Source organism: Festucalex cinctus, chromosome 16 (assembly GCF_051991245.1).
Source record: "Festucalex cinctus isolate MCC-2025b chromosome 16, RoL_Fcin_1.0, whole genome shotgun sequence".
In the NCBI taxonomy this organism is placed as follows: domain Eukaryota; kingdom Metazoa; phylum Chordata; class Actinopteri; order Syngnathiformes; family Syngnathidae; genus Festucalex; species Festucalex cinctus.
This window is the reverse complement of record NC_135426.1, coordinates 22929782-22950851: the sequence shown is the minus strand read 5'-3', so window position 1 is coordinate 22950851 and position 21070 is coordinate 22929782. Positions and strand designations below refer to the sequence as shown.

At 41.1% G+C, this 21070-nt stretch overlaps 1 protein-coding gene across 2 annotated transcripts in view; it reads right to left on the bottom strand.

Moving 5' to 3' along the window:
• kcnip4a (potassium voltage-gated channel interacting protein 4a) overlaps positions 1-20884 on the bottom strand; it is a 54827-nt gene extending 33943 nt beyond the window's left edge. For both annotated transcript variants that reach the window (XM_077499116.1, XM_077499117.1), the window contains exons 1-2: positions 20691-20884; positions 5264-5485 (exon numbers count right to left, since the gene is read on the bottom strand). In XM_077499116.1, the coding sequence (XP_077355242.1) occupies positions 5264-5485; positions 20691-20877 (409 nt within the window). In that variant the 5' untranslated portion in view covers positions 20878-20884. The remainder of the gene's footprint in view (positions 1-5263; positions 5486-20690) is intronic.
• Between the last annotated feature and the right edge of the window lie 186 nt (positions 20885-21070).

Genomic DNA, 21070 nt, shown 5'->3' with positions numbered 1-21070 from the left:
ATGAGCACCCGAGAAGCTAGCTAGGGAGCTCGCTAGCTCCATAGCAGCTAAATGAGCACCCGGGAAGCTAGCTAGGGAGCTCGCTAGCTCCATAGCAGCTAAATGAGCACCCGGGAAGCTATCTAGGGAGCTCGCAAGCTCCATAGCAGCTAAACGAGCACCCGGGAAGCTAGCTAGGGAGCTCGCTAGCTCCCTAGCAGCTAAATGAGCACCCGGGAAGCTAGCTAGGGAGCTCGCTAGCAGCTAAATGAGCACCCGGGAAGCTAGCTAGGGAGCTCGCTAGCTCTCTAGCAGCTAAATGAGCACCCGGGAAGCTAGCTAGGGAGCTCGCACCTGGGGCTAAAGCTAAACCGTGGCAGGATTTTTACTTTCTGGACCTGGATTTGCCACCTTTACTTAAAACTAAATAACAAAGTAGGTTGAGATGTCACTTGATGGTTTAAAAAAAAACAATGTAAGAAAAGTTGATACATTTTTTTTCATCAACTCATTTGATAAATGGTAATTTCTTCAACAACAAAAAGTTGAGCTGACATCGTCGGTACTAAAAACATCTACTTCTTGTAACGTGCTCTACAGAGGGGCAAGAACAAAATAGGGCGAATAACCCAAAAAGAGGCCACCCGGAAAATGGTAATCCATCCTCATTAGGTGCTAGCCTAACGTATCGGAGGCAACAGAGCGTCCCGTCGCACCTCGGCGACCGAGTTGGGGTACAAGCGCGGCCAATAACCAGCACTTCCTTCCCATGTTGCTTTGCATTTAAATTGAATTCCCGGTGCGCTCAGCGGCGCAAAAGACAACGCTGGGGAAACGGGGGGGAAAGATTTGAAATCATATATCAACTCCTCCTCGCCAGTGGTAATCTGCAAGTGGAATTTGCTGGAGGACACACCTCCACCTAATTCTGACATTGTAAAAACTGTTATTACCTAACCAACATTGCACTAGTTTTAATCGCTATTGTGATATTGTGCGGCATCAGAAACATTTCATTCTCACAAAATTAACAGGTTACCGTATTTTCTGCACTATAAGGCGCACCGCACTATAAGGCGCACCGGATTATAAGGCGCACTTTCAATGAATGACATATTTTAAAACTTTTTTTCATATATAAGGCGCTACAGTAGAGGCTGGGGTTACGTTATGCATCCATTAGATGGTGCTGCGCTAAAGGGAATGTCAACAAAACAGTCAGATAGGTCAGTCAAACTTTATGAATAGATTACAAACCAGCTTTCTGACAACTCCGATTCACTCCCAAAATGAATAAACAGCTGTTTTATTATATTCTCTGAGCTAAACTATTAGTGTTAGCTAGCAATCCAAGATGGCGGGATCTTCTGCGCTTGCGCGTCACCGATCGTGCAGGGTCATCGATAGCGTCTTGACAGCGAGACCTGTTGCGGCTCAATATTGATCCGTATATAAGGCACACTGGATTATAATAAGGCGCATGGTCAGCTTTAGAAAAAATGGAAGGCTTTTAGGTGCGCCTTATAGTGCGGAAAATACGGTAATTGCTTGGACGTAGCCCAATTACAGTATTGGCATTTCCCCAGACTCCAACTTGAGTTGAGCGTTGAGTGACTTTTGTCAGCGGCCCGCCGGTTTGCACAGATTTAGCCAATATGTAATGTGACGCGGGTGATTTTCTGCACGGTCGCCCGTGACAAACGAGCCCCGGGGGGGGGGAATGAGCAATCGCGCCAGTTTGCAACGGAGTTGTGGGCCAGTTCACGGGGGACGAGATGAGAGGGAGTGGGTGGGGCCGGGGGCGCCGTGTCCTTGGGCAGCGGTGACATTTTATCACACAACAAACCGGAGGGAGTCTATTTTCTACAAGTGACCTCTGGAGGATGTTGCTATAAAAGCAAGACATTGCGCCTGTGTGACATTATAAATGAGTCTTTTTTTTTTTTTTTTTTTTCTTTTCCCTTGAAATTTGCATCCATGCACAATGACCGGAGGCTTTGGCACCCTCATTTCTACAGATCAGCAAGCTGGGACGTAAAAGGTGGACGATCGTCCACTTGTGTATGTGTCACAAGGACTTCGGAGCCGTTTGTCATTTTGTGTGACAAAAGTGCCCCAAGATTGACCTGTCAAGAATTCCCAGCATGAGCGGGATATGAAAAACCATTTGCGAGCTGTCACTCCTCGGCTGTCAGCAGATTTTTTAACTCGGATTTTTTTTAAACGTAAAGGCTCCGTTCAAGAACCTGCGACATCTGGGGTTTCTTGAAAAAGGTATCGAAGCTCCCGAGAGGATTTATTTTGACACCTGAAGGTTGTATTGATTACCTATTTTTTAGAGATAGACCGATATGGTTTTTTCGGGACCGATACGATACCGATTATTAGTAGTCAAGGACGCTGATAACCGATATTTGGAGCCGATATTCATTTTCACAAAAAAAAAAAAAAAAAAAAGGGCAAATATTAGCATCAAAATCTGGAAAAAATACAAACTCCAGCTCTTAATTTTTAAAAAAATTTAAAGCATATGTTTATTGAGCAAGTTTTAGGGTTAGTAGAATATTGGGATTTTTTATTTTATTTTTATTTTTTTATCTTCGTTAATAGAATGGGTTTTTTTTTCGTTTTTCTTTTCTTTTTTTTTTTTTTCTTTTTTTTTAATCTAACAAGTTCTGGGCTCTCCCAGGGGCAGGAACATGTTTTCAAAAGTTAAATAAAAATAAATGGTTTTCTACATGAAATAATTTCAAAATATCTGATGCATACATTTTTACATATCTCAGTTTTCATTTCAAACTAAAACAGAAGTTGCAGAGAGTTCCCAGGGTCGAAAACTTACATATTTTTATTTATTTTTTTTAATTTACATTTAAATTAGTTCCCTGAAGTTAACACTTTTTTTTTTTTTTTTTTTTTTTTTTTTTTTAATGGATCTAGTATCGGTCATATGATTCTTCGAAAAGGCCGATGCCGATATTTGTCAAAATGCTGAATACCGGCCCAGCCGATAATCGGTCTCTCCCTACTATTTGTTCTGAGGAAGCCTGCTCAGTAATTGCCGGCTAGCCATGCGCGGAAAGGACATCGACTCTCGTGTTGTGGCGAAGGTCCGATTGGGCCCCGAAGGGATTTTAGATGAAGCGACAGAAAATGAGAGGAAGTAAGTACCCCGACACTATCATATCAGAATGACATCGTTTGGAGCTTTAATCACTTCAACTATAAGGGTGACATCTCTTTGACAAGCTCATCACTTGCTAATTATTCCTCTCACGCAGGATGATTAATGAAACGGGAACTTTCCGCACCCGTCCTCGTCCTTCGTGTGACACAACCCGAGACCGGATCGTCGTTGCGTCATCCCAAAAAGCCAGGACGGGCACATCCTTAAGCAGCCCCATGTGAATGGCGGTATCAAATATTCAGTGTTTACTGTACAGTCAGCACGGGGCAAGTGGAACATGACCTGACCTGTCAGGAAACCAAAAGAGAGACAAACAAAGAAGGGGGCCCCCTTGTGTCAAAGGCAGGACCTCTCCTGTGTTATGCAGTGCAGAACTCAGACGCAGGATTGCGATGACGAACGAGGCGTTGGACCCAGAAACGTGTGCCTGAGACGCATTTCCAGAAGCTGACGAGGAAAAGGCTTCATCGTCGTTATCGGCAGGTTAATGACCGTGAATTGAAAGGTCACTTAAAAGTGCCTGTGTGGAAATGATGGAGGAGATAATGACGACCTGTGTGTGCTTAAGATGTTGAATAACTGCCGACGCTGCCGTTATCAGGTGGAAACCTTCGGGGCTGTGAGTCGCTAATATGGAAGTCTGATCTGGACATCGCACTGGAGAGCATACCAAAGCTGACCCAGTTAAAAGGGGGTAAAAGTTGGGGTGTTAATGTTAGGGTGTGTTAAATATAGTGTGTTAAAGTTGAGGTGTTACATTTAGGGTGTTAAAGTTGGGGTATTACATTTAGCGTGATAAATTTGGGGTGTTGAGGTGTTAAAGTTAGGGTTTGTTAAAGTTGGGGTGTTACATTTAGGGTGATAAAGTTGGGGTGTTGGGGTGCTAAATTTAGGGTGTGTTAAATATAGGGTGTTAAAATTGGGGTGTTACATGTAGGGTGTTAAAGTTGGGGTCTTAAAGTTAGGGTATTAAAATGTGGGTGTTAAAGTTGGGGTGTTACATTTAGGGTGATAAAGTTGGGGTGTTAAAGTTAGGGTATTAAAATGTGGGTGTTAAAGTTGGGGTGTTACATTTAGGGTGATAAAGTTGGAGTGTTAGGTTGTTAAAGTTAGGGTGTGTTAAATATAGGGTGTTAAAGTTGGGGTGTTACATTTAAGGTGTTAAAGTTTGGGTGTTAAAGTTGGGGTGTTAAAAGTTGGGATGTTAGGGTATTAAAGTTTGGGTGTTAGAGTTGGGGTGTTAAAAGTTGGGATGTTAGGGTGTTAAAGTTAGGGTGTGTTAAATATAGGGTGTTAAGGTTGGGGTGTTACATTTAGGGTGTTAAAGTTGGGGTGTTAAAGTTAGTGTGTTAAAGTTGAGGTTTTAAAGTTGGGGTGATACATTCAGGGTGTTAAAGTTGGAGTATTGGAGTGTTGAAGTTAGGGTGTGTTAAAGTCGGAGTGTTAAAGTTTGGGTGTTACATTTAGGGTGTTAAAGTTGGGGTGGTATCTATTAAACCCATTTTCACTCAATTTATTTGCTGACATTAGTCACTTTAATCATATATTGTACACCCAATCAGACACTGGCGCATATGGCGTATCGCTATCTCAATACAAGTGTCGTCTTAATAAACACTTAATGGCCCGCCGGTCGCTATGGAAACTAATGGCTAACTCCATTGGGCAAACTGATGGATTCCTCCAATCTCGGCATCTCCTGCTAATCTGCTTTTATTGGCTTGGATTCGAAAGCCTCAGCTGTCTTGACTCCGCCACAGCGAGCGAGACCACAGAAAAGCGGGCCGCAATGCATTCGCCACCCGGGAACGTGCGGTCTCGAAGAATAGAAAAGCAATTTCGAGTGGCTGCCCGCATGGAAGCGCCCTCAAGTTCATTAGCATCATGCAGCACGTCTCCGGGGGATGAGCGCTATCTCGCTCATGCAGCCAGGGCACAAGCAACTGTCTTGACAGCCACACTCAATTAAAGCCAGAGCAAAAAAATAAATGCACGGCTGATTCCCGTGTAGTCATTTTGAATCCGGGGAACAAGCCAGCCACAAGTGACAAAAGATCCGGTTCGTTCATGGAAAGCGAGCCACAAAAAGAGTCTTACCAGTGTTGAGCGAGCCGGTGACGAGTCTGAACAGGTACTGGGCGAACTTGAAAACCTCCCGCTTGCACCTTTTCCTGCAGCTCATCTTCGCCGCCACCGCCGGAGTCGTTTCTCCTTCAAACAAGGTCCCGTTTGCTGGTCCGGCTGCGTCAGCGCGCCGCGGCGCTCGTTCGTGAGCGGCTCCAGCGTAAAGGCTCTCGATCCTTCTCCGCGACAGACTTTCTGAAGAGCGGTTCAAAAAAAAAAAAGAAAAAAAAGAAAAAGTCTTCTCCCGGACACAAGCGCACGCTGCCGCACTCAATCCGGTCGCGTGTGCGTCTCTCACTCCACGCCGCACCATCTGTGGGTGTTTTACCATCGCTGACGGTTGCTATGGAGGTGGGGCCTGATTGGCCCCCACCAGGAGGAGGAGGAGGAGAGACGGAAGGCACACTTGATAGAGAGGTAGAGTGTCTATGTGTCGAAGAAAAAAAATCAGGGGTGGGACGTACTTTCAGGTATCCGCACTTCACGAGTATTTTCCACTTTTAGCGACGCCATTTTGGAAGCAGAAAAACTGAAACAGGCCTCACTCCATATGTCACTTGACAAGGGAGGCAGCTGACTTCTGGTTCGGAGACCTGCTAGGTGAATCATTGACAAGCTCCACCTGCTCATGTAGGTGCGCTTCATTTAGTTTAGTCCACCATCACCTCATATCACGGATGAGGCAAAAAAGCTGAAGAACCACAACGTCTTAACGCAGCAGAATGGTTCGAGCAAGTCTGCTGAGGTCGCCCGTTTTCTGTTGAGGAATGATTGCAAACTTGACCACACACGTCGTCAGCAATCTTCCACACTAACATGCACAACACATAGACATAGAGGGCGTGGAAAGGGCGTGGAAAACCCAAAAAAAATAGAGAGGGTGAGGAGAGGAATCTTCAGAGAGTGCAGGAGTGAATTGTATCAGTCAGTTCCTCGCGAGTTTAATAGATGTCAAACAGGTAACCTGACAAATACCGTATCAAGCATCTCCTGTTAATCGGCTCTGTCGCTGCCTCCGCTTTGCATCGTGTGACGCAGCATGTTATTAGCATAAGCACCAGCGGCTAGCAGGAAGAAAGTGGGCATTATATGCTAATTATATTAGACAGATGACTTCAGCGACACGTCTTCTGTTTGACACGTTTGAGTCGTACTCTTAAAGTGGTGGCTACGAGTTTACAAATTTCTGATCGTTTTTATTTATGTTGCGAGATCATAGAGCAAACAGTCTGTCATGTTTACGTTTTTGTTACCAATTAGAGATCAGTGACACGGTTTGTTGTGATGCATTTTGGGGTCAAACAAAAACAAATTTCATCACTATAATTAGTGTTGTTCCGATACCATTTTTTTCCCTTAACTCATTTACTCCCAATAACATCTAAATACGTTTTTTTTTATGTTCTAAGTGTCCCAAAGACGTATTTAAACGTTTTTTTTGTTTTGTTTTTATGCTAGAGCATACAGAAGGCTTTGATGCAGCCTTTCAACTGCAAAGAACGGTTGCAGAAATGGTAGTTATTACACAAACGACCAGCAGGTAGCAGCAGAGCAAAGGAGATCAACCAGGGCCATGATGAAAAAAAGCTCAATTACTTACAAATTTAAATAGATTTGTGAGAACTGATGAAACTTAGCTCTCTTCTAATGCTAATTGCTGCAAAACGGAAACAGATAGAAACATACTTTTTTTTCCTGATGAAAGAAGAGACTTTAATCTTTCTTTTGATAGGTTCCATGCTTTATAGCAATAGAACACAATATTCTGTGGGCCTTGCAAAACAGTCAAAATCCAGTAAAACAGCCGGGAGCGAACGGGATTGCGAAATGTGAAAATGGCTGCCAGTGAATGCGTTAACATGAAAAAGCTGTCCTGCCATTGGTTCAGAGCGTTCAAGGGCCAATAAGATATCTTAGATCGGTTTGCAGTGAGCATGTCACATATCAGTAAATGTCTTGCACTAGCAAGACACAAGATGCTGCATCCAAAATCCTATATGAGGGTTGGAATTAATGGTATCGGCATGTTACTTGTGAGTACTCACCGATACCGATACCGCTGTTTTAATGCAGTATCGGCACCTCTGCCAATACCGATACCGGTATCTGAACAACACTAACTATAATCCTGATATTCAATTTTCGGACCATTTCGTCCCCGCATGCGACGTCTAAAACTAAAGCAACATTTGTGACATTTCTCCAAAATGTCAAAAATCCAAGCGGGTTCATCTCGGAAACACTTGAGGCTGGGGATGGGATGACTTCAGCCGTAAATGTATTAACTCTCGCGAATTAGAGAAGGTTTTTTTATAGTAAGATTGGCTGCTTGGAAGTCTGTACCACGGGCGCAATAAGCCATTAAAAAATGAAGCGTGGGGCGTTAATTGAGCAGATTCGGGGAGGTGCTCGTATCAGGCGTCTCTGAGTGTCAATCAAGCGCTGATTAAAAAGCTGTGATGCACACTGCAAATATTAGCACTTCCATTACATGGAGGCTGACTGGTGCACTAAAAAAAAAATAAAATAAAAAAAAAATAAAAAAAATCAACAAACAGGACATTCTGTGATTTTTTGATCACATTTCCTTGGCATCCAAAGCGAGCAAGTATTCCCGCTTCAGATAGCGCAATCAGGTGCGGCGGGCTTTGGGCCCGATTGTGGAGAGGGAAAACACAAATTTTCATAAAGCAAAGTGGCATCAAACAATAGCCGCTCGATACCCAACGACGGATGGTCGAGCATCCTTGCTGACGAAGGCCCACTCAGCTTTTCTCATCCGCCGCTGAGCTATTTAGCACTTCTTGCATGTATTAAACCAAGTCCCGTGGAAGCAGTGACAGGAGAAAAAAAAACATTTCTCGGCGGATATGTTGCGGTTAAATCCATACGATGGAGACTGTTATGCTTGTGTGAGAGTCAAAACATTGCAAATGCGGCGAGAAAATAGCCGGTTCAAGTTGTGAAAGACCTTCTGTAACGTGCACATAACTAATGCAGAGAGTTGGGTTCTGTGCAAAAGTGATAAAGGGCCAACTCGGTGCTTTTTCGTGAAGATTGGCGGCGGGGCGGCTTCGCCGATGCGGGGCGTCGCCGAAGATAAGAGCCCGCGGCTCGATACCCGACGAGAGTAATGAATTGCTGACGACACGGAGAAATACGGATGTGAACGCAAACGCTCCCTGGGGGCTCGGCTGAAAAATATACGAGACGCCTTCTCGCACGAGTATCTATCGTCCGGTTTCGTATGCGCTAACTAGGGATTGGGTACCGTTCACATTCGAACCGATACTCGGTACCTGGGAATCGATACCGGTACATTTGTGCTCTTGTTTTCGTTTTATTTATTTTTTACTTTTTCTTTTGTATTTTTTTTCAAATTTTATTTATTTGGATGTAATAAATGTTCATCGTTATGTAACAGTATTTTTTTTCTAATCAATTTAACAATTACTTTTAACTCATTCACTCGCCACCATTTTCACATTTCGCAATCCCGTTCGCTCCCGGTTGTTTTACTGGATTTTGACTGATTTTGCAAGGCCCACAGAATATTGTGTTCAATTGCTATAAAAGCATGGAACCTATCAAAAGAAAGATTAAAGTCTCTTCTTTCATCAGGAAAAAAAAAAGTATGTTTCTATCTGTTTCCGTTTTGCAGCAATTAGCATTAGAAGAGAGCTAAGTTTCATCAGTTTTCACAAATCTATTTAAAATTCAAAGTAATTGAGCTTTTTTTCTAGATGGCCCTGGTTGATCTCCTTTGCTCTGCTGCCACCTGCTGGCCGTTTGTGTAATATCTACCATTTCTGCAACCGTTCTTTGCAGTTGAGAGGCTGCATCAAAGCCTTCTGTATGCTCTAACATAAAAAAACAAAAAAAACGTATAAATACGTCCTTGGGACACTTAGAACATTAAAAAAAACGTATTTACACGTTATTGGGAGTAAATGGGATAATGTTGCGTTCAAGTGCACCATGGAAAATAGTCAACTCACATACTCCCGCACAATCACAACTTAAAACGACGTGCTTCAGTGTCAAAACATGGCACCGTTTTATTTGACCACAAAAGTACCGTCTCCGGTACCCATCCCGAGCGCTAACCTGCACGCGCACCCCGCTTTTCTCGCCGTACCGGGAAGGGGCACGCTTCAGAAAAGGTCACGACTAAATCGGGATATCATCCTTTTCTTTACAAATTTGCTGATGCTGAAAAATCTAAAAATATAAAAACGTGCTGACTCGGCTGAATTGTCTTTCGCGCACCCCTTTAAGCCTCACATCGGGGCGCTGCAAGCACTCGCAGCACCCCCGTTGTGACCTCCTGAAGCGGTCGCGTGTGGAAACGAGAGGTGGCGTGAAACGGGAGAAAGGTGGCGGTAATGAACACTTCAAGTGCAAAGAGGGCCGGGGGGGGGGGGGGAGGGGGGTGTGAACATTACCCTGCCTTGCGACGCGCCATCGCCACTTTGACCGCCGGCCAAAAACGGCCTGGAGAGCGTCAGCGCTGCCATATTTACTTTAAGCGGGGGCCGGCCGGCTCTTTAAACGTAATGGCACACTGAAACGTAGCGCGTGATGAATCGCTGTCTTTTGCACTGTGGGGGGGTGCACCATGTTGTGGGACGGCGTATAGTGAATTCACTGACACAGTTAAAGTGAGATCGTGATAGAAGTATAATAATAATACGGACACGTGCAACTGCCAATGTGGAGTAAATACATTTAAACGTATGTGCAAGTTAACGTATTTACTAGGGGTGTTAAAAATAAATAAAAAATCGATTCGGCAATATATCGCGATATTACATCGCACAATTCTCGAATTGATTCAATAGGCGGCCCGAATCGATTTTTAAACGTCCATTTTTGATGGAAAATATTCAACAAAATGTCTTACTTAGGGTTAGGGTTCACACCTTAATCATGGAAAAATGTATTAATTAATGGAACATTAAGCCTTAATATTTTATTTCAAAGCTGTTCAAATATGAAACAGATTGCAAACTGTTAAATAGAGTGGCTCACAGTTATAAGACTCAAGTTTCAGATCAATAAATAATACATTTTCATACAAATCTCACAGTACATATGTACAAGTTTACTGGTTAGTATTTTCTAAATTTGAGTAAAAAAAAAAAAAAAAATCGCAACAAATCGACTTACAAATTCGTATCGGGATTAATCGGTATCGAATCGAATCATGACCTATGAATCATGATACGAATCGAATCATCAGGTACTAGGCAATTCACACCAAGTATGCTCTAGCATAAAAAAAAATAAAAAATAAAAAAAAAACGTATAAATACGTCTTTGGGACACTTACATTAAAAAAAATACATATTTACACGTTATTGGGAGCCAATGAGTTAAATATATCATGTAGCTGGGATGTACAACTTTTCAAAACAGGCCATGAAAAATGATCAACACACGACACAAAATTCATCAGATCAGGGACCAGACGTTTAACTGCCTCTTGCTCGATCCGCGCGTCGAATCCGTAAACAAACACGGTGCCTCTTATTTTTGGTGTTACACACCCGAAGTGATTATTATTTATGTGGTTTCATCAAGCCCCTAAGCTTCATTAGAACTGTGATTTGGCCCTGAAAACAGGTTTAAAACGGTCTTTCCGCGAAGGATGTCTTTCATGTATTTGTCTACCTGCTGGGAATTGATGCAAAAGAGCTTTTGTGGGTCATTGATCTTGACGTGTCGGCCTCGCGCTCACGTGCGCATACCGATGAGCGCATCCCGAAACGCCGGCCAACTCCGCCGTCCTCGGGAGACGTCAATATTTCCCTCGGTGATGCCGTGCCGCTCGCGGTAAATAATCGCCGCTTTCTTCTTCTTTGTTTGTGAGGCAGCCAAGGCGCCGCGCTCGGCTCCCGGTGCGAGCCAAGCGTCTAATGGCGCCAATAAAAGGGGGACGAGCCTGCGTCGACATTAGGGATAGACCGATTATCGGCACCGATATTCCGCATTTTGACAAATATCGGCATCGGCCATTTCGAAGAATCATATGACCGATAATAGATCCATTAAAAAAAAAAAAAAAAAAGTGTTAACTTAGGGAACTAATTTAAATGTAAATTACACAAAAAAAAATGTAAGTTTTCATTTTCATTTTTGCCGACCCTGGGAACTCTCTGCACCTTCTGTTTTTGTTTGAAATGAAAACTGAGATATGTAAAAATGTATGCATCCGATATTTTGAAATTTTTGAGTACTTTATTTCATGTAGAAAACCATTTGTTTTTATTTAACTTTTGAAAACATGTTCCTGCCCCTGGGAGAGCCCAGAACTTGTTAGATTTAAAAAAAATTAAAATAAAAACGGGAAAAAAAAAAAAAGTCTATTAACTAAGATAAATAAAAAGAAAAAAAAAAGTGTTAACTTCAGGGAACTAATTTAATTTAAAAATAAAAATAATAATAATAATAATTAAAAAAAAAAACACAGTCCATTAACTAAGATAATAATAATAATAATAATAATAATAATAAAGTTAACTTCAGGGAACTAATTTAAATGTAAATTAAAAAAAAATATGTAAGTTTTCATTTTCATTTTTGCCAACCCCGGAAACTCTCTGCATCTTCTGTTTTTGTTTGAAATTAAAACTGAGATATGTAAAAATGTATGCATCATATATTTTGAAACTTTGGAATACTTTATTTCATGTAGAAAAATAAACTTTTGAAAACATGTTCCTGCCCCTGGGAGAGCCTGGAACTTGTTGGATTTAAAAAAAAACAAAAAACAAAAACAAAAAAAAACAAAACACACAGTCTATTCACTAAGATTAAAATAATAATAATAATAATAATAATAATAAAAAATCCCAATATTTTACTAACCCTAAAACTTGTCAATAAACATATGCTTTAAAATTTTTCAAAAATTAAGAGCTGGAGTTTGTATTTTTTCCAGATTTTGATGCTAATATTTGCCCTTTTTTTTTTTTTTTTTTTAGTGAAAATGAACTACTAATAATCGGTATCGTATCGGCCCCGAAAAAAACCATACCGGTCTATCTGTAGTCGACACGCTCGGAAGGCTAAGCAAAGAATAACGTTTCGAGCAAATAAAAAGCAGGACGGCCGTGACGTTATCACCAACACGGCAATCGAAACCCGCCGTTGACACACACGAAGATGACGGCTGTCGTCACCGAGAGTGCCAGTAAACAGTTCACCAAGGATGAGGAAATGCGTCACGTGGGTGTCGTTTCCCGCGAAGCTCCAGATCCAAGCCGAGTGGTTTCCTCGGAAAGTGCGAGCGAAGCTTTGTTTACAAAAGTCACTCGAGGACCAGACATGTGAAGACAACAGTCATAACGACGCGTTTATACGCCAAGCTGAAAAGCTCTTCTTCCGTGACCTCATTTCCGCCCTTCCGACGTGCCTTGTTGACCCAATTCCGGCAAAGCGAAGCGTCCTCGGACGCCGAGTCGACTCAGAAGAGGGGAAGCGACGGCGCCCCCCGAGGGAGACGATTGGGAGCGGCGCCATTAGCAAAGCAGAACGTGTGCAGGTGCGACGATGACCCCCGCTTTGTCCGAGACGTGTCAAGGACCTTGCGGGTTGCCAACGGATGCGCCGACGGGAGCGGCAGTGCGGCAGCAGGAACAAACTTCACAATGACGCGGGAAGCTGACTTGGATGGGAAGCGTTGCTCAATAGTGGGAAAAACGTTCAATTGCGTCGACAAACAAACAATCAGCTCTCAACTAGGGCTGCCCGATTATTTAAAAAAATAAAATAAAAAATAGTAATCAGGATTATTTCGGTAATTGAAACTACGATCAAATGATTTTAGATTTTTGGGCACAAAACAAGAAAATGTTTAAGCAAAAAAAATAAATATTTTTTTCATTTATTTTTTTTAATTTTTTTTAAAGTTTCAAATTAAATTCTTTGAAACACTAATTTGAAAGCTACTTTCGGACCAAACAAAATTTATAAAATTAGTTTAAAAAAGATACAAATATATTGTTTACTTGATGTATGTACACTGTTGTAACATTCAAATAATTTCAATTAATTTTTTTTTTCCAAAAAGTTTTTTTTTTTTTTTTTTTTTTTTTTTTTTTTTTTTTAAGTTTCAAATTAAATTCTTTGAAACACTAATTATGAAAGTTCCTTTTGGACCAAACAAAAATTTAGAAAATTTGTTTTAAAATTAAAAAAAAATATATATATATATATATATATATATATATATATATATCATGCATTGGTGCACTGTTGTAACATTTAAATAATTTCAATCTTTTTTTTTTACGATGATGGCAATTTTGTAATCGTGGATTCAAATTGAGATTGTAATTGAATTTCCATGAATTGCACAGTCCTCCTCTCAACTCGAAGTTGAGCCGTTTTTTGTCTGAAACTGCTTGAAGGCCTTCTGCACATCAAGCGAGCTCACTCTTGATCAAAAGTGATGTAGCAGGCTGCGGACATCTGTTGTTTTATGACCAAAATATGCTCATGAGGCCGCTCACCATTACAGACATCCGTCTCCATCCCAACAATAATGAATCGGCGGTAATCGGAAGTCCGAAACGCACACACGGCCCGCCGGAATCAGACGTTATCTACTTGTCAAATAGCCGGACAGAATCAAACGGGTTGAAGCGCGTCTCAATGGACGAATGCGCGTGTTGACAAATTCACCTTTAATAATGTAGTGAGGAGGACGCGAACGGCGCCGGCTCGGTTACGCTGGCAAAGGCTCGACTAACCGGCGGGCGAGCGAGCGAGCGCTATTGTCTTTCAACAGGCTACTTTGCAAACGGCCCAAGCGGGACTAATCCGCCCTGGCTGTTAGCGGCTAATTCCTTGTTTAAGAAAGGGCCGGATGGAAAGTGCTCCTCTTGAATGTATTCATGTGAGGAAATATGAAAGAAAAATGGCAAATTTCAGAACAGATTTTTACACTTAAGATCAAATTTAGCTACAAAATTGATGCAACTTGTTTACTAGCATACATAAAAGGAAGAGGTGAGCTATTGCAACATCATGCACAGTATAGACGTGAACACTGTGATCATCTTCCTCATCTTCATCATCATCATCAAAGTTTTAGTGCAGCGTCTCCTCTTCCTTTTTTGTCTCCGGAACAAGATTAATGCGGAGGAGTGGGATCATCATTTTCCCATCATCCCTCACCGACTGTTTCCCCAACACATGAATCACGTAAATGACAACAGCGCAGCGCCGTAGCCCACCAGAAGCCCTCCATCGCACCCCTTATGGGGGCCTTCTCCGCAGAGGCCGCTCATCAATTATTGCCTCATTTTTAGCTCACTCTTGACCAGTGTTTCCCAAATAGTGGGGGCCCCCCCCCCCCCCTACCAGGGGGGCACGAGGCTCCATCAAGGGGGGCGCGTTTGATCTCAGGGAACATTCTTTTTATTTTTTTTTATTTTTTTACTGTCCTAGAATAAAGTGCAATTGCACCTCCACTACAGTAGGGGGCAGTGGCGCTCTCATTATTGGCAGAGTGTGCGCAGGGAGCATTTGCTCGGTGGTGTTGCACACAGCAAAAAATAAAGAATAAAATAAGCACAAATTATTTTATATTTTTGTTTTGCAGGTTAAAGGTTTTTTTTTGTTTTTTTTTTAATATTGTGCTCCTGAGTTTATGTTGGTGATCAGTTTGAATGCATTATTATTTATCGATTTGATGTCATTTTATTTTTCCGTATCATATGGTTTGACATGGTCAGTCAAAAAAAAAAATGTTTATAGTTTAATTAAGGATTTCATTTTATTTTTGAATTTCAGATGCACTTGAAATCTTTTCTGTTACAGTTAATAAAGCTATTGTTTGTTGTAAGTTGGTCCATATTTCTTTTTTTTTATTTAATTCTCTTAAACGTTGATACGGATACAGTGTTATGCACAGGTGTGCTTATAACAATTTTATAGTCAATTGATACTATTTTTAGTCGCATTGGGGGCACGAGATGTTTTATTCTTACTGGGGTGGGGGGGGCATGACAGAAAATAATTGAGAAGCATTGCTCTTGACCAACTGGGCCCCACAAAATGAATTTTGCATTTACATGGCAGGAACGTTTCTTCAAAATTATTTCCAAGGTGTCTCATGACATGGAACGTCAAACTTTGGACTACTGATGCTGAAACTTCCGGGTCAATTTGCATGTTTAACGACCCAAAAAGTGTAAGAAACGAAAAAAAAAAAATTGATTATCGATACCATTAGCCAGCATTTCAATCACCGTTTAGTGTTCATGACCTCACAGACGCCTCAACGAGGAAAATCCTCCTTTTTTTTTTCTCCTGTATTTTGCTGCCCTCTGCAGGCTGGATGCAGAAAGTGCACCCATAATCCTCACGTTGTAAATCGATGTTGTTGTTTTTTGTACAATACACGAATGTTATTTTGCTCTCTCCTCTTCTGTATACTTTGGTTTGAACAATCTTGCTATAAGAATTAAGGGACATCAATGTCACTCACAAACACGCAAGAAGAAAGGAACTCTATCAATGACGTCATAGTGCTTAGGGAGTGAGGAATGTCGAACGATAGGCAGTCATTCACTGATTCCATATTTCCTAAACACTACAAAGGGAGTTTTTAGTGAAGTGGCCAACCTGATTCAGCATTTTTTTTTTAACGTCAATTATGGCCAATTTTGTCATATTGCTACATTGCTCAAAACGTTGCTCCTTGACAAATCAATACAACACGAGTTCTATTTTTAAACATTTGTAAACAAGGGTGAATTTGCATATTACATCCTTTACAATGCGTGACCAGAACAGCTGCTGCTGCTGTTGTTGTTGTCGCCTGCAGGTACAACCGAGCACTCCGTCCAAGGATGCTTTTAACACAACATGCCAAAAAAAAAAGCACAAGCCAAGTGCAATAGAGCCAAAAAAAAACGCAAAAGCTGTTAAGCTATTAAAAGATCCAATCAGAAGCCGAAGTGTCATATGATGCGAAATAAGCAAGAAAGCGCTCTCGTTTCATCAGGAGCTGCTCGATTATTGAAAGGAAAAAAAAAATAAAAAAATCATGATTAATTTGGCTATAATTGAAATCACAATTATTCAAAGAATTATTTATTTTTGGTACAAAACAAGAAAATCTGTAAAAAAAAAAATAGAAATATTATAATTATGTAAAGTTGTAAAGAATTTATAAGAATATATTTATAATAATATTTATTTATTTATGTTGGCAAAAACTTGAAGTTGGAGTGCAGCATGTGCACTGTGCAGTAGGATGATCATTTATTTTTTGGTACAAAACAAGAAAATGTTTAAACGTAAACAAAAAATTTATTAAAAAAAAAATAAGACAAATAAAATTCTTTGAAACACTAATTATGCAAGTTCCTTTTGGATGAAACAAAATGTATTAAATTAAAATGAAAAAAAAAATGCATAAATTTAAACAACTCAAAAATTAGTATTAATAATATGGGATGTAACGATATCCAATCACGATATGATATCACGATATGAAGGTCCCGATACGATAATTATCACGATATTGTGGGGAGGTTGGTGATACCAAAAAAGGTTGCAATATTGTGAAAAAAATAAATAAAAAATAGCTCATACTAAAAAATAATCACAATAATAATAATAATAATAATAGTATACTTAATATTGAGGGGCTTACATGTTATGCTAGCTCACATTTACTTCCTCCACATATTGACTCGCTTCACAAGCATATTACGTTCCGCTTCATTTGACCATTTGCGTGGATTTGAAACATAGAAGGGCCAAAACATGCCTTGTGAAAATTAAGCTGCACTAAAAAACTAGCCACCAGAGAGTGCTAGAAGTGCACAAATGGAAAGCAACCTGACTTTTTTTGAAAGATGCGCTGCTTTTAATATCGTGCCATGACGACGACGATATATTGTGGCAGTTTTAATATCGCGATATTGCCGATATCGTTACATGCTACCAAGATGTGTAGTCAGATGTGAAAAAAACAAAACAACAACAACAACAACAAAAACTTCTTCTTCCCCACCAAACAAGAGGCTTCTCAACCGACACTCACTGAACCAGACGTGTGATCGATACTTGAGCAGTGGGACTTGACATTCCCCATCGCCACTAAAATCACATCTAGGTCCCGTTCCACTCGGGCCCAACCACAAAAATGAAAAAAAATGGATTGATGTTCACCCTGTGTCCTGAACACAAATGTATACAATCATCCATATTTGCAGATGTTTTTTTAAATCATACTTACAGTATATATATCACTGATAATTCTCTATGCATCAGGATTTTACGGTGATTATATTTCTACGCTACATGCAAACACTCCCACGTGACTTTACAGGCCACACGCACAATCAATCAACGTCACAGATGCTACAGTGCGGTCAAAACAAATAAAACGCCGCCACCTCACATTCGGTCACGTCATATAAAAGCGAGCTACCTTTAACTTTCGGGGAGGCCCAGGTGAGGATGCGTCGAACCAGGCAGCAGCCGAGCACAACTTTCCCGGATTTGCGGAAGGCCGGCGCGACCTCGCGGCAATCTTCGGACGGCGTACGCATGGCGCGGGGCTCGGCGGCGTCACGGACGACGTCCGCTCCCATTCGAGTGACCCCCGACCTGTCGATATGTCAAGTACGACAAAGACGTTTAGGTGGCAGCTCGATGGATCGCCCGGCGTACCTTGTTGCAGGCTGCGGGCGCTTTCCTTTTTCTGAGCCAAGAAATGAGAGTGTGGAAGGAGATGCTGGGTGAGGATGAGAAAAATGAGAGCGAGGCTTTCGAGAGAGCGAGAGAGTGTGAGAGTAAAACGCCACAGGAAGGAGGGAGGGGATTAGCGCTACATACAACTTGGCGCCTATTACCTTTCAAAGAAGAAGCTTTTAGCGTAATGAGGACCGCGCACACATCGACGGCGTTTACGACCATGAACGCATCATCACCTTCTCGGTTAATTAGAGTGCAGCGAGAGACGGCAAGCTGACAGGGAGACGGCGTAATTGCTCCCGGCGAGCTGAACCGGGAAATCCGGCCTTGGAGACCAAGAAAGGACCAGAGAAATGAAGCCGCAACTTCAACTGCGAGTGCAAGTTTGCCTCTCTCAAATCAGTGTTGGCGGGTCAACTCGCAAAGATGCCCACGAGGAGGGTAGAGGATCTCGCGCGCGCGCGCACACACGCTGACCTTGTCCGCCGACCGGGTGGCCAAAATTAGCCAAGTGGCCCTGTGGAGTAAAGCCGTCGCAATGCAGCGTTGAAGAAAACAAACCGGAGTGCACTCGAGTTGTTACGACATCATATCCTCATTCATAAAAAATCATGCATGTAATGTGTCGTAATACTTGGTTTTGTACATTTCAAGTTATTTGTCCTCAAACTTTTTTTTTTTTTTACACCAAGTGCCACCAAAAAAATAAAAAATAAAAAAATAAATCACTGAACACTGTTTACAAAACTACCTAAAATAAAAGTAACTATAATTATAGCAAAAATGTCCTTCGTTTTAGTCTTTAATTAATTAATTAATTGAATGCATGAGCCTTTGGGGATGATTTGAAATGTGATTTTTAGTAGATATATTTTGATATAAACCGGAATAATGACGTCACACCCTTCGTGTTTTTTAAATATTGCGAACAAGGAATACACACAAAAAAAAAAAAAAAAAAAAAAAACTAAAACTAATACTGAAACTAACTAAACTAAGCATTTATTAAAGAACTAAAACTAATTAAAAAAAAAAAACAACTAACAGAACCACCCGGAAAACTAATTAAAACTAACTAAATTTTAAAGAACAAAACTCAAAACAAAATACAAACTAAAATGAAAAATTCCCAAACTATAATAACCCTACTGCCATATAACAAATAAATTTGTTTATATATTTGTAGCATTTATTTGTAGCCCCACGTACCACACTTTAAACCACGGATATAATTCAATATGTTTTGTAGTTTGTTACTTTGTAAGTCTTGAATTGATACAATTTTATCACTTGGAATGCTGTGGAAATGAAGCTACATTGGCTCTCCTAAAATGAATTAATGCTGCATTCGAGGAAGGTCGGAAGTCGGATACATCTACCTGGTTTTTCCCAGGTCCGATCTGAAAGCGTTCGAGGCGAAAGTAAACAACCAAAATGGCGGATAGTAAATTTTTTATTTTTTTCCTTCGTCCTCAAAACTCATTTTGACCTCCAGCAAACTTGCCTTCTCCCAATTTTGCTTCATTTCTTGTTTTTTTTAATCTTATTTAATAATAATTCCATACAGTTCAGACTTCCTGGTTTGAACTCATAAAAAGTCCGACTTCCGCCCATCCTCGAATGCAACCTAAGTTCTGCCATCGCCATGGCAACAACCTCCCATTTTCCATCATCTTGTACCATCTTTCCGCTCATTGTGTGCACCCACAACCTCCTCCTTCCTCCCCGACCAGGCAGCCGCCATCTCCTGGCCCGAGTCCCACGGCAGATGGGCCCGCCACGCCCCCCGGAGGCAACAAACAAACAAACAAACAAACAAAAATCTGCCCAAGAGACGAAAAGCGTCCATCATGTCATCCTTATCCCGCCTGAGGCCAAATTACAATTAAAACGTGAGCACAACAACACAAAAATGAAGGAAGTTCCACCAGTTGGAATTTTCCAATTCCAAGTTTACGTCTGAAGTTAAAAAATAAATAAAAAAAATAAAAAAAATGGCGGCCTTATTAGGCTACTCGGTGAAAAGAAGCTTTTCGCTAATTTAGAGCTTTGTGTCATTTAATTTGTGAGGATTATTTGGATTTGATTAATTTTCAATTATCATGTGATGAAATGTCATTTGACTACTATAAAAAAAATCTGCCTGGTCAATAAGCTGGTTTTACCGTGTAAAGGACGCGTCTTCTCTTGCATTGTGGAAATGATCAGAAATGTCTGGTTGTTTTCAATTATTATTATTATAATAGCAGAATAAAAATATAAGTGAGCAGAACATGGAGAGTCTCTCCTCCTCCAGGCTTAAATAAACTTAGAAAAAGTGAAGAGGGGGGAAAAAAAAATCAAGCCAGAATTTCACGAAAGAAGACAAAAGTTGCAGCAGCTCGACAAACACGTGAACGACATTTCAAACACACCAACAAAAACAGAAAGTTATAATAATTTTGAAAACAAGTCACTTTCTAATATATTTTTATAAGTATTTTCTACATGCCGAATTGATTGGAGGTCGTGAGAGAACGCGGAATTTTGCTAATACTCATTGACATCACTGACAACATTTTTGGGCAAAATTGAATTGCTGTCTGTCGCTATACCTGACGAGGTGCGACGCAAGAAAACAACACGAGACACAAAAACGCGACACACTGGACAGGACAGGACAGGACAGCAACAGTCCTACCAGCAGACGAGTCGGCAGCATCCACACGGGCAGAAATGGTCAACACTCTCCGTCTTGTGTCCATTTTTTGGGGGGCGACAAACAAACACTCCAAACGAAGATCCAGAGCACAGACTGCAGGCACCAGTTGCTGCTGCGCGCGCACCTTCGGCGAGGGCGAGCTTAACGACAGCGAGCAGGTGCGCATGCGCAACAGCAATTGACACCAATTAGAAGACAGCGAAGTGCTATTTATGCTCTGAATAGGAATCGTCATATTAATGTGCAGGAGTCATGATTGTATCATCTCGTTTGTTGTTGTAGACTGAATGACATCACGCTTTGTTCTTATGTAATATCTTAACATAACTTATACTTTGAGTCCAAATATAGAGCACTTA